The following is a 13032-nucleotide window of genomic DNA, read 5'->3' on the forward strand; positions in this document are numbered from 1 at the left end:
CGAAAACTCCAAGCTCCTCCACCTCGCCTCGTCCAAGCTTCTAGGCTGGCACGGTCTCCTGTGCTCCGGCTAGCACTGACCAGGCCTTTAGCCACTGCCTGGGACGCGGCCAGGGGCGCCGCAGCCCCGAGTCACCCCAGCGCCAGCGCTGCCGCGGGAGCGATCCCAGAGGCGTCGCTCACGGCCCGCCCCCACACCAGCGCCGCTGGGACGCCCAGTCCCGCCCGCAGCCGCGCACGCCTCGCGCCGCAGGCCGGCTCGCGCGCACCCCCGCGCCCCGCCGCCAACGTCCATCGGCCGCCCGCGCACCGGGCCCGGGAGCGCTGCCGCCAATCAGCGCGCCGCAGCTGCCCGCAAACAGAAACCGGTGGCAGGCGAAGCGGTCACAGGCCAAAGAAGGGGAAGGCCGGGATCGACTGGCACGCACGCCCCCTCGGCCGAGCAAGTTAATTGGCTAGTTCATCGCTAAACTGCCCAGTCAGAGACGGCTTTTTAAACGCTGCCTGAGCCTGTCAGAGAGCTGCTTCTACTTCTGCCTTGGTAGTTTGAAACAGAGCCTCGGCCGGCGGCTGGGGACGGCTGGCGCCCACAGGTGAGAGGGAGTGACGGGAGGTGATCTGGGGTGCTGCGCCCCCGTAGTCTGTGACCGTCACAGTACTTTTTCTGTAACTTCGGCGTTTCTGCCCAGCGGTTTGCCCGCAGCGCACACCTAAGCGAGCTTCCGTCCTCTGAGGGGGCCTCTGGGCCCCTCTCGCTCCCGGGTTGGTGGAGAGGTTGCCTTAAAGGGTCTGTTTATAAAAAAACCAGAAGCGTATAGAAAAATCTCCTGTTCCCCTAGGGAGTCGTGCGCTTTCCGGGTGCCTGCTGGGTTGTCCCTCCGGGTGCCTGTGACTTCCTGCGGGTCGGCCTTACTGTCGGTAGTTGGCATGGCAGCGGTGGTCAGTCTTGTATCGTCTCGGCAGGCGTCAGGGGTAGCTGCAGAGGTGCTGTAATGAAAAGTTTAAAAACATAGATTTGAGCAGTGCTGCATTACAAAGCAGTCCAGTTAAAGGGAAAAGAATATGCCATGCCTGCACTGAGAGATGGAGCAGTTCTCTTTCCTAGGCGTTGAGTCCGTTGTGAATATAACATAAAATTATTTGGTAGGCATCACTTCTAGTAAAAAAAAAAAAAAAACCCCAAGCATACAGAATCCTGAGCATAGCTCAAGCAATTAAAGATGAAATATGAAAACAGCTATAGTAATTCGGACCAACAATCTTTATGATTGCATCCTGTTTCTAAGGGTGGCTGTCTTATAGTCCTACACTTACAGAAGAAACTCCTGATGTTAGTGGGAATCCTTTAATGAAGTCAGACATATCTATTGGCAGATGCCTGAGAAAAAATTGAAGAAAATGGTGTGCATGAGGATGGGCCTCTCACTTGATTCTCAATAAGTAGCGATTTACAGCCTAGCAAATCCACTTGTTGATGTGGAGGTGATGTCTTACTTAATATTCCTTGATTTCACTTTTAGAAACTTACCCAGTATTTTCTTGAACTCTGTGATTTGACATCAGAGCAGAAAAGTTATGCATGACATGACTGTTGTTTGCAAGCATCAGCTTGAAAGACTTGTATTTTTCTTATCATAGTAATTCAATCTGTTATTTTGCATCTAAGCAGATTTCCAGAATTTTAGGTTTATTGCAATTTTCAATAGAATGTTGCAGTTATCAAAATGCAGGATTGGGCTGTAGACACAAACATTGGCGATAGAGACAGGCAAAACATAGAAATGTGGGGAAAGCTCAGTCTTAAAGCGGTAAACTGTTACTGGACACTAAACCATCATTCAAGAAGTGAAAGCAGTCAGTGAAGTCCATCCAGTAAGGCACAGTAGATGGCCAGTACACAGGTGTAGAGGAAGTGAGTAGTGAAAGGAGGCGCACACGCTGGTCTTGCAGTAACACTGATTGTGCTAGTTTGAAGCAAGCTGGAATGTTTTGGTAGAAGAACTAGATAACAGGCAGTGAAATGAAAAACAATTGTGTCTACTTCTCTCACAGTCACGCTGAGAACTCTGGGAAGAAGAAGAAAACATTCTCCATTTTGTCTCTCACTCTTGCTTTGGCCTTGGACCTGGTCACATCTCATTAACCCTGCTCCTACTAACCTTGCTCCCTAACCTCTTGCCTGCACCTCTTTTCTTCCTGAGAACTGGGGTAAGGTTGAGAGGGCCGGGGGGAGGTGTTGGGGTGGTTTGAGAGCCCCTCCTGGGGACTCAGGTTTCTGGGAGGGGAGTTGTGCTTTCATATTGTTTATCCTTTGTATATTTCTGTATATAATTGTATATAACTGTATATATTGTAAATAGCTGCTTGTAAATTCTGCTAGCTGTAAATAAATTGCTTCATCTATATTCCCAGAGGCCGTCTGAGTTAGCTGGGGCAAATTCAAAAGTGTGGGAGGGGCGGGGTAACCCCCAAACCATCACATTTGTAATTGGCTTTCCCAACGTGGGGCTAGATATTTCAGTGAGTGGAAATTAGCTCTGGGAATTAAGATGAAGCTAATCAAGCAGCTATTGTATTTGGTTGGTGCATTGCTCTGGTCTGGTTTTGTTTTCTTGGTATTTAGTTGGTTAAAAGGTCAAATTGTTGCTTATTTCATTGATCTGGCTTATAATAAGGCTAAAGCTAAGGTTTCAGATATGTTCTGGAGCTGGGGTGATTTGATTCTTGGTTATGCTGGTTTTAATATCTCTGAGAATATTACCAAGGACATTACAGGAGCTCTGGTCAATAATGTGACAATCAATGGAAATTCTGCTTTAAATATGGCTCTAATGAGAGTTATTCAGCCTAAGACAGGAATTCCAACTGTTTGCCTAGGTACATGCTCGTGTAAAACTGTTTTTCTTCTCACAATTTTTAATATTTGCCTCATGATTTTAATATTCATATTAATTTTGGCATTATTGGTGAAAAATTCAAAACCAGCTTCTGTAAGGACTAGGAAAAATTCTGTGTCTCAGAAGCAGTCTCTTTCACAGCAAAACAAGGGAACACAGTTATCGGCTTCCCCCTTGCCAGCCTCTCCACCCTCCTCTATAGGTTCTGGGAACACAGCCAGTGTTCCCACCACTAACATAAACACTGATAACAAAAACAACAACAATCCACAGAGTTCGGTAGGAGCCTCAGGAGCACAGGCAAATACCCAAAATCAGAATGTTCCTTGCAACAATCAAAACACGTCAGGGTTGGCAGGCATCCCAGGAGGACAGGCAAACAATCCCACTAATGCTAATGCTAATGCTGGTAACACTAGCCCAGTCAGTCCAAATCCTAATGACACCAGCTCAGCTAATTCAAACCCCCAGCCAGCAGACCAGAACCAAAATCCTCCTGTTAAAAGCAAGGCAGACTTGAACTCACAAGCTCCAGGTCAGACCCCTAAGGATTCAAACCCTCCAAGTCAGACTCCTAAAGATTCAAATCCTCCAGCAGACACATCCAAGTCTGTTGCTGCTCAGGCCCTTCTGGCACCTGCTAAGGCAAAAGCTAAGACAAAGAGTGGTTCACAGGAGGATGTAAGAGAGGGGACCTCTGGTGATCAGCAGCAAGAGGAGGAAGAGGAGGCAGTTAGTCTGCGAGACCTTGTAGATGTGCTGAGACAACAATACTCAAGTGAGAGGAGCACTGTGAGGTTAGCTGCCAAGAGAGAGGATGGTTCCCATGAGTTTAGGAATGCTATGAGGAAGATTGTGTTAGGCCCGGCACCACCAGAACAACAGGAAGAGGAGGAGGAAGATGACATCCAGGGTTCCAAGGATCCACTCAGAGAGGTCAGGGAAGTTAGGAAGGAATACACAAGGGAATCAGGTGAGCCAATCCTAAGCTGGCTAGTGAGATGCCGTGGCATTGGTGCTAATGCTCTGCAGGTAGGAGACAAGTCTGCCAAGCAGCTGGGACCACTCACTAAGGAGAGTGGAGTGGACAAACACCTAGCAAGTCCTCTTGGTAGGGTTAGCTTGTGGACACGCCTTCTGTTGGCTGTGGCTATGAGATATCCTTCCCGAGATGATTTGCCATGGGCTGCCAAGAAGTGGAACACCGTTGAGCAGGGAATTAAGCTTCTGAAGGAGTTTGCTGTGAAGGAAGTGCTTTATGGAGATCATGGTACTCATGAGCCTGACGATATTCCTTTGGGAACAGGTCTCATGAAGAAGCTGATTAAGCTTGCTCCTTCATCCTATGCTAACATCTTGGCCAGCAAATTCCTAGCAAGGAGTGATAATGGAAGATCTTTCACTGTTGGTGAATTCACTGACCAGCTCAGGCAGATTGAGGACAGCTTGTCACATTCTGGTATAATCTGTGCCATAAAGACTATGACTACAGAGATGAAAGATAGTATTGAGAATGGCATTAGAAATGGCATGAAAGAACTGAAGGAGGATCTCAAAAATCTGGTAAAGGATACCATTCCTGCATCATCTGAATGGGTGCATGTTTCTGCAGTCAGGAACAGACGCCCACCTCCTGCAAGGCAATTCCAGCCCAGGAGGAGACAAATTCCACCCAGACAGCAGCAATCACGTGCGTCACTGTGGATACTTCTGCGTGACACATACGGTGAGAACATGAACAAATGGGATGGTAAACCTACTTCAGCTCTTTCAAAGAGAGTCAGGGATCTGCAGAGTGGCAGAAACAGAGGCAGTAATGCCCGAAAGGTAGCTGTCACTTCTTCAGCTCCCGAGAGCAACTGCAATTGTTCCAACAGTTGCAGTTCCTCTCACAACAACACCAATCATTGTGTACACCCTACATGCCATGTTCAGCATTAGGGGTGCCCTGCCTCCAGCCAGGAGGAGGAAAGGGATAGTGGAGAAAACCGAATCTATTGGAATGTATTCATTAGGTGGCCTGGCAGTTCAAGAGTTCGGAAATACAGGGCTTTAGTTGACACAGGTGCTCAGTGTACTTTATTACCATCTAATTGCAAAGGGACAGAGTCCATTTCTATCTTTGGAATCACTGGTGGATCTCAAGAGTTAACTAAGGTACAGGCTGAGATCAGTTTAACTGGTAAAGAGTGGAAGACACATACTATTGTAACTGGTCCTGATGCGCCTTGCATTTTGGGAATTGACTTTTTGAGACAAGGTTGTTTCAAAGATCCTAAGGGTCATAAATGGGCTTTTGGAATAGCATCTGTAGAGATTGAGGATGATAAATTGAAATTGTCTATTAGACCTGAACTTTCTGATGAATCTGCAGTTGTGGGACATCATGACATAGAGGACCTGGAAGTGCCAATTGCAACCCAAACTGTTCATCATAGGCAGTACAGAACTAACCGTGACTCTTTGTTGCCCATTCATCAGCTGATTCGTCAGTTGGAGAGTCAGGCTGTCATAGAGAAAGCTCATTCACCTTTCAACAGTCCCATCTGGCCTGTGCGTAAACCTACGGGCGACTGGAGACTGACAGTTGACTTTCGTGCCCTCAACGAGGTGACACCACCCATGAGTGCAGCTGTGCCGGACATGCTGGAACTCCAGTACGAGCTGGAATCGAAGGAGGCTAAGTGGTATGCAACCATAGACATTGCTAATGCTTTCTTCTCTATTCCCATAGCAAAGGAGTGCAGGCCTCAGTTTGCATTCACCTGGAGAGGAATCCAGTACCAGTTCAACCGTTTGCCTCAGGGGTGGAAACACAGCTCAACCATCTGTCATTCAGTCATCCACAATGCACTGGAGAAAGGTAAAGCTCCAGAGCACATCCAGTACATCGACGACATCATTGTGTGGGGCCAAACTGCTGAGGAAGTCTTCGAGAAAGGTAACAAAATCATTGACATTCTGTTGCAAGCAGGTTTTGCCATTAAGAGAGACAAGGTCAAAGGACCTGCCAAAGAAATTCAGTTTCTGGGAGTGCGGTGGCAGGATGGTCGCCGTTACATTCCTCAGGATGTGATTAACAAAGTCTCTACCATGGCAGTTCCCACCAGTAAGAAGGACACACTTTCTTTTCTTGGTGTGGTGGGATTTTGGAGACTACACATTCCTGGTTTCAGTCAGATTGTCAAACCTCTGCATGATGTGACTCGTAAGAGAAACAATTTCGAGTGGGGACCTGAACAACAAGCAGCCTTTGATCAGATCAAACGAGAAGTAGTCCATGCAGTGGGCTTGGGTCCTGTGAGATCTGGTCCGGACATTAAAAACATTCTGTACACGGCTGCCAGTGACAATGGTCCAACTTGGAGTCTTTGGCAGAGAGCTCCAAATGAGACACGTGGTCGTCCACTTGGTTTCTGGGGACGTTGTTACAGAGGTTCAGAGACAAATTACACTGCAACAGAGAAAGAGATTCTAGCAGCCTATGAGGGAGTGAAAGCAGCTTCTGAAGTGATTGGAACTCAGTCACAATTGCTTTTAGCTCCTAGACTGCCAGTTCTTAACTGGATGTTCAAAGGCAAAGATTCATCACCACATCATGCCACTGATGCAACCTGGTCTAAATGGATGGCTTTGATAACCCAACGAGCACGAATGGGTAATCTTGACCGACCTGGTCTGGTGGAGGTGATCACCAACTGGCCAGAAGGCACAGACTGTTCCAAACCTCCGGAGGAGAAAGTAACTCGTGCTGAGGAAGCTCCTCCCTATGGTGATCTCTCTGATCAGGAAAAGAACTATGCTTTGTTCACAGATGGTTCCTGTCGTCTTGTTGGGAACAAGCGAATATGGAAGTCAGCGGTTTGGAGTCCAACCAGGAGAGTTACCGAAACGAGAGATGGAGAAGGAGAATCCAGTCAGTTCGCTGAGGTAAAAGCTGTTCAACTTGCTCTTGATGTGGCTGAACGTGAGAATTGGCCTATCCTTTACCTCTACACCGACTTGTGGATGGTAGCCAATGCTCTATGGGGTTGGCTAAAGGACTGGAAGAAGAATGGTTGGCAGAGGAAAGGAAAGCCTATTTGGTGTGCTGATCTATGGCAGGACATTGATGCACGGCTGGAGAGAACTCCAGTGAAGGTGCGGCATGTAGATGCACACATGCCTAAGAGCAGAGCCACTGAGGAACATCAACAACCAGAAGGCAGACCAAGCTGCTAAGATTGCTCAAGTTGATACCAACTCTGAACTTGACATTGACCTTGATTGGAAACACCGAGGTGAACTATTCTTAGCTCGGTGGGCCCATGACTCATCTGGACATCAAGGCAGAGATGGAACATACCGATGGGCTCGCGATAGGTCAATTGACTTGTCCATGGACGCTATCACCCAAGTCATCTATGACTGTGACATTTGTGCTGCTATTAAGCAGGCTAAGCGAATCAAGCCCTTATGGTATGGTGAGAGATGGTCAAAGTACAAGTATGGTGAAGCCTGGCAGATTGACTACATCACTTTACCTAGATCTCGTTCTGGCAAGCAGTATGTGCTAACGATGGTAGAAGCCAGCACTGGATGGTTGGAAACCTATCCAGTTCCACATGCTACTGCACGTAACACCATTGTTGGTTTGGAGAGACAAATCTTGTGGAGACATGGAACTCCAGAAAGAATCGAGTCAGACAATGGTACTCACTTCAAGAACAATCTTGTGAAAAACTGGGCCAAAGAGCATGGTATTGAATGGATCTATCATATACCCTACTATGCACCAGCTTCAGGGAAGATTGAACGCTACAACGGTTTGCTGAAAACCACCCTGAAAGCCATGGGGGGTGGAACTCTGAAAAACTGGGACAAACATTTAGCACAAGCTACCTGGTTGGTAAATAGTAGAGGTTCAGTAAATAGAGCAGGACCTGCACAATCAGATTTGGTCCAAACAGTAGACGGTGATAAAGTTCCTGTTGTACATGAGAAGAATCTGTTAGGGAAAACTGTTTGGGTATTTTCTCCTTCGGGCGAAGGGAAACCTGTCCGAGGGGTGGTTTCTGCTGAAGGTCCTGGTCATACATACTGGGTAATGCAGGAGAATGGTGAAATCCAGTGTATTCCACAGAGAAATCTAACTTTAGCTGAGAGAGTTTAAATTCAAGCTGTTAGGAGTTTTCTGTTCTAGGTAACATCGGCGCCCAACACTGAGAGAATCTACGATAGAATCTACAGTACGTGAGCACGAACCCAACGTCACCTGGGAGTCCCTGTTCTGAGCTTTTGAATCACCTATATCTGATTGAAGTGTGAACTGAACTTGTATATATTGTTTTATTGTAAATATTGGTTTAGATTAGATTGGATTATTCTCAGCGATACTCTGAGCGAAGTAGACAGGGGTGGATTGTGCTAGTTTGAAGCAAGCTGGAATGTTTTGGTAGAAGAACTAGATAACAGGCAGTGAAATGAAAAACAATTGTGTCTACTTCTCTCACAGTCACGCTGAGAACTCTGGGAAGAAGAAGAAAACATTCTCCATTTTGTCTCTCACTCTTGCTTTGGCCTTGGACCTGGTCACATCTCATTAACCCTGCTCCTACTAACCTTGCTCCCTAACCTCTTGCCTGCACCTCTTTTCTTCCTGAGAACTGGGGTAAGGTTGAGAGGGCCGGGGGGAGGTGTTGGGGTGGTTTGAGAGCCCCTCCTGGGGACTCAGGTTTCTGGGAGGGGAGTTGTGCTTTCATATTGTTTATCCTTTGTATATTTCTGTATATAATTGTATATAACTGTATATATTGTAAATAGCTGCTTGTAAATTCTGCTAGCTGTAAATAAATTGCTTCATCTATATTCCCAGAGGCCGTCTGAGTTAGCTGGGGCAAATTCAAAAGTGTGGGAGGGGCGGGGTAACCCCCAAACCATCACACTGATTCTTGTAAGACTGTGTCAAACAGGTAGGTTACAGTTACAGATTTGAAGGGAAGAGTGGCCTCTTGTAGGAGGCAGCATTCTTGTCATGAAGAAATGAGTTTTGAGTTCCAGGAAATCACAAGTAGTTAGTTCCTCTAATTATTTATGGTGGCCGCCTTCTCTGCTTACACTCAGCTGACTGCTCCATGCTTAGTGTGTAACAATTGTTTTTCATATGCATCAGGCAACTATATTAATTAACAATTTCACCTTGCTTAATACTCAGTTTCCACTCATTCTGTAATTCCTTTCATTCCCTGCCCCACCCCCCTCCCACCCCCATCAGGTTTTATCACAAGAGTTTCCAGATCTGCACTGAAGGGACTTAATCAAATCTGCAATACATTAGAAGTTACAGATAATTTTCAGGAAATGTTCCATTTTTTTGTCAGCTGTACAATATCACTTGCTTCCCAAATGTTCAAAGAATACCTCATTATCTTACTTTGAAATTGTTGGAATAAATGACATTACCTGAACCTAAGGCATTATATCTGCTTCCATATCTTTTTTTCTCCCTGGGCCTATAAAAGAAGAGACAAAAAAGAGATGGAAGACTGATGTTGACTACTAATTGAATGCTTTAGAGTATTGGACTGGAGTGTTAAGGGCATCAGCTCAGCTCAAACTGTGATTGAGGTAGTTCAGGGGAGGAAAAAAAATGCAGCATAGCTTAGTCTCCTGTGTCTCTACAGAAATTTTGTACTGAAACAATCTGATAAGCTACAAAACAGTGATGTGAATAAGAGATTAATACAGGAGTGTCTCTATAAATTAAGGCTTTTCTTAATCTTGGTATCTTTATTCTTTGAGTAATATATGAATCATAAGGCATTAAACTTACTGAGCCACTGTAAAAAACGTTTTCTCATATTTTATTGTTGCTTTTGAGTCTTCCACTGCTTTCTTTTAAAATCAATGGAAATTTCATTGTGATTTTTGAGTTTGGTTTGGATCGGACAGTTTCCTACCAGTGTTACATAACAAGACTATGATCATTTTAGCCCACAGAATGGGTGTTGATGAAGTTTTTGTGGCAGAATTTCTGATCCTGAGGCAAATGTTGGTGAACATACAGTGATTACTGAAACTGAAAAATGAAGTTCAGTTTCTACCGTTTGTTTATAGACTTTGTGCAGAATGTCATCAGATGAGGAGAAAAGCACAAGTCCAGTTTTTCCAAAAGACTCTTTTCGGGGCAGTTCTGTTTCGTCTGATCTTCAGGTAGGAAAGAAGTGACTTCATTTGGTTCACTGTCATGGCATTTTATTTGCCAAGGGTTAATTACAAGGAAATTAACAAATCTTGCATCTTTTTAATTTTCAATATGTACAGGAAAATAATTAAAATGTTAATGAAAAGCAGGTTGAGCATAAAACTGAGATAAAAATATCTTCACTTGGATTCTCATATGCATTTCACAAGAAATTTCAGTTTACATGAAAATTCTTACCTAAACTTAAGATGTTGACTAATGACAGATACAAAAGGCACTTTTCCTGCCTTTTATCTAGCACTATTTTTGTATATGTTAAGTCTTACCAACAAGTACAAATTTGACACACTAGGGTAGAAACCCGTTATTTCTGGGGTTTGAGGTATATGTTAGGCTTCTTACACAATGTTATTTTTTAAAATTCAGTTTTTAATAGGTTTATTTCCCTTGGAGTAGGATTGAGGACAAGTTAATATTAGAAAGAAGATGTTAAGTTTTTTGTGCTGCATCAAATACTCCAAGATATGCTGAAACTATGGTGGTGGTGGTGTTTCCTTTACTGTGTTCGGCATTAGTTTGAAAGGATGCAAAGATCCTGAATAAAATCAGGTTCTTCTGAAAACAGCAGATTTTAATTCTTTATTACTTGGTTATTCCTATTTGAATAGTCAGCAGAGTTTTTATTGTTTTGATAGTCTTATGTTAAAAACAGACTGGTTTTGACAAAAAACAGTTTTACTAGCTGTCCTGCACATCTCCACTTCTGGCGTGTGGTGGAATGTATTTTTTTCCATGTGAATTGACTTTGTCGCTTTTAAAGTACCTGTTTATTGGCAAGTCATTTCTGACGTTCACATGCTTCTCTGTTTGTGGCCATATCTCATGGCTGAGATTTCTCTGCCTTTGTTCAGCAATATTTACTTACCTGTGTTTCAAATTCCTTTTGTGGTTGGAAAACAGGAAGAGGGCACTGTGTGACATATTTTGAAAGAACAGGATTTTCTTTAGTGATCTGGTTGATTATTAAGGAGATTGCTACCTTGTAGGTAATGATAAGGCAAACTAATAAATGACTGCTTTGCAATTGAGAACACATGCAGAATAGAATAGTTCAAAGTGGAAGGGGCATGTAAGAATCATCTAATCTAATTACTTGGCCAATTCAGGACTTACTCAAAGTTAAAATGTCTTGTTAAAGGCTTTGTCCAAATACCTCTTAGACACTCAATCGCCTCTCTAGGGAGCCTGTTCTAGAGTTTGGCCACTCTTGGTAAAGAAATGCTTGCTAATGGCAAGCCTAAACCTCCTCTGTTGAAACTTTAAACCGTTGCTTTGTGTGATAAAAGTGGACCCAGTGGAGAATAGCTCTGCACTTCCTCTGCTTCGGAAACTAGTGAGCAATGTGGTCACCATTCAGCCTTCTTTTCTCCAGACTAGATAAACCTAGAGTCCTTAGCAGTTTCTTACAGAAAGCTATTACAGGGGCCAGCTGAACAATAGGAATTTTGACAGAAAAGTGCTCTACTGCTTTTAGATAGAGCCTCTCTTTGTTTTGGCCTTATTATAATTTGGTGCCTTTAAGTAGAGACCAGATGATTACCTTTTCTATATATTTTATGAGGAAATCCACTGACTTAGAGAATTTCCATTTACTTATAAATGAGTTGTTCAAGACTTTGTCCATTCAATCTGTTTGTTTTTTTTAATCCAGGTTTAGTAACCTTGGCTGCAATCCTAAGGACAAATTTCTTGAGCTATCTGTAGATTTTTGAAATGCTTTAAGAAGGAAGAAGAAAACCCATCTCTGTATGCTCTTATGTCCTTTGTTCTTTGCAACACAGAGTTGCTTCTACAAAAAAAAAAAAAAAGGCAATATGCATTAAGTGATCAAAATGTCTCTGACCCTCAGCCTTAGAACTATTATACTGTAGAATTATGCTCTACCAGACTTTTTGTAGTTGATGTTAGCAGCTTTGTAGTTTTTTGTTTAAAAGAGCAAAGAAATAAGTAAACATAAGTTGTTGATTTCATTTTAATCAGTTGTGTTTTTTAAAAGTTTTGGTTAATGTTTCATTCCAACAAAAGCATCTTTGATACAGAATATTTGAGACTACAATAATACTTGTAGTCACTCAATGTTTCTGTTTCTCTGACTTAACACATTTCTATTGCAGTCTCCAGGATCAGATTTTTTCCTACTTTTCTGATTACATTTGAGATACTGTGTTTACTTAGATATTTACTTTCTTCTTCTTTCCAACAGTGTTGTAATATTGTAATTTACAAGGTTTTATTGGCACTTTTTGTTGGCACAAGAATGTGCATTCTTGCACATAATAGATTCTTTGGGGTTTAATTATTAGAGCTTTAGAACTTGAAAGACTAGATGAGTTTCTTGCTATATGTATATTTTGAGGATGTTTATAGTAAGGTAAAATGTGTGGTAGTGGTTAAATTGGGTGATTCACCTCTGATTCACCCTGCTTACACATGATATCTTACCTTCTATGCCCCTTGAGCTGGATAAAGTAATAATGGAAGCAGCTGGATCAGCTCTGACTGAAAATATAACTTGTTTATGAGGACTGTTTTGACAGAGGAGTGATCTAGTGCCTTCTGTATGATCATTGATTTTAAGTGAGCTAGGATTCAAAATTGATATGTCAGCTATTATACTCTTCTAAAATTTTACTGAGTTTTGTTAACTTCCTTATAGCTCCTGGCAGAACAACTCATCTGAAGACAACTATTTTCTTATAACATAGATATGGAAATTTACTTGTTACCTGTTGATTTACATCTAACTATATCTTTTATCTGGAATGTGATTTTTACTTATCAGGACAGAAAGATACACTATGTAATTATAATTTCAAGTATAATTTTCCCATGATATGTTGGGAAATGGAAATTTTAAAGGAAACCAGGACTCAGCTAAAGTGTACAAGACCTA

The 13032-nt window shown here is 43.1% G+C and overlaps 1 protein-coding gene across 5 annotated transcripts in view; it reads left to right on the forward strand.

The window, feature by feature from the left end:
- The first annotated feature begins 488 nt into the window (after positions 1-488).
- The window catches only part of POC5 (POC5 centriolar protein), a 42007-nt gene continuing 29463 nt past the window's right edge, over positions 489-13032 (forward strand). For 2 of the 5 annotated variants that reach the window (XM_064140152.1, XM_064140157.1), the window contains exon 1: positions 10001-10087. Coding sequence is in view for 1 of the 5 variants with exons in the window: in XM_064140158.1 (XP_063996228.1) it covers positions 10004-10087 (84 nt within the window). In the remaining 4 variants the exon portion in view is untranslated. Of the gene's footprint in view, positions 593-9991; positions 10088-13032 lie in introns of those variants that run through there. The other 3 variants (XM_064140158.1, XM_064140154.1, XM_064140155.1) reach the window with 3 other exon arrangements.

Source organism: Pogoniulus pusillus, chromosome Z (assembly GCF_015220805.1).
Source record: "Pogoniulus pusillus isolate bPogPus1 chromosome Z, bPogPus1.pri, whole genome shotgun sequence".
In the NCBI taxonomy this organism is placed as follows: Eukaryota; Metazoa; Chordata; class Aves; order Piciformes; family Lybiidae; genus Pogoniulus; species Pogoniulus pusillus.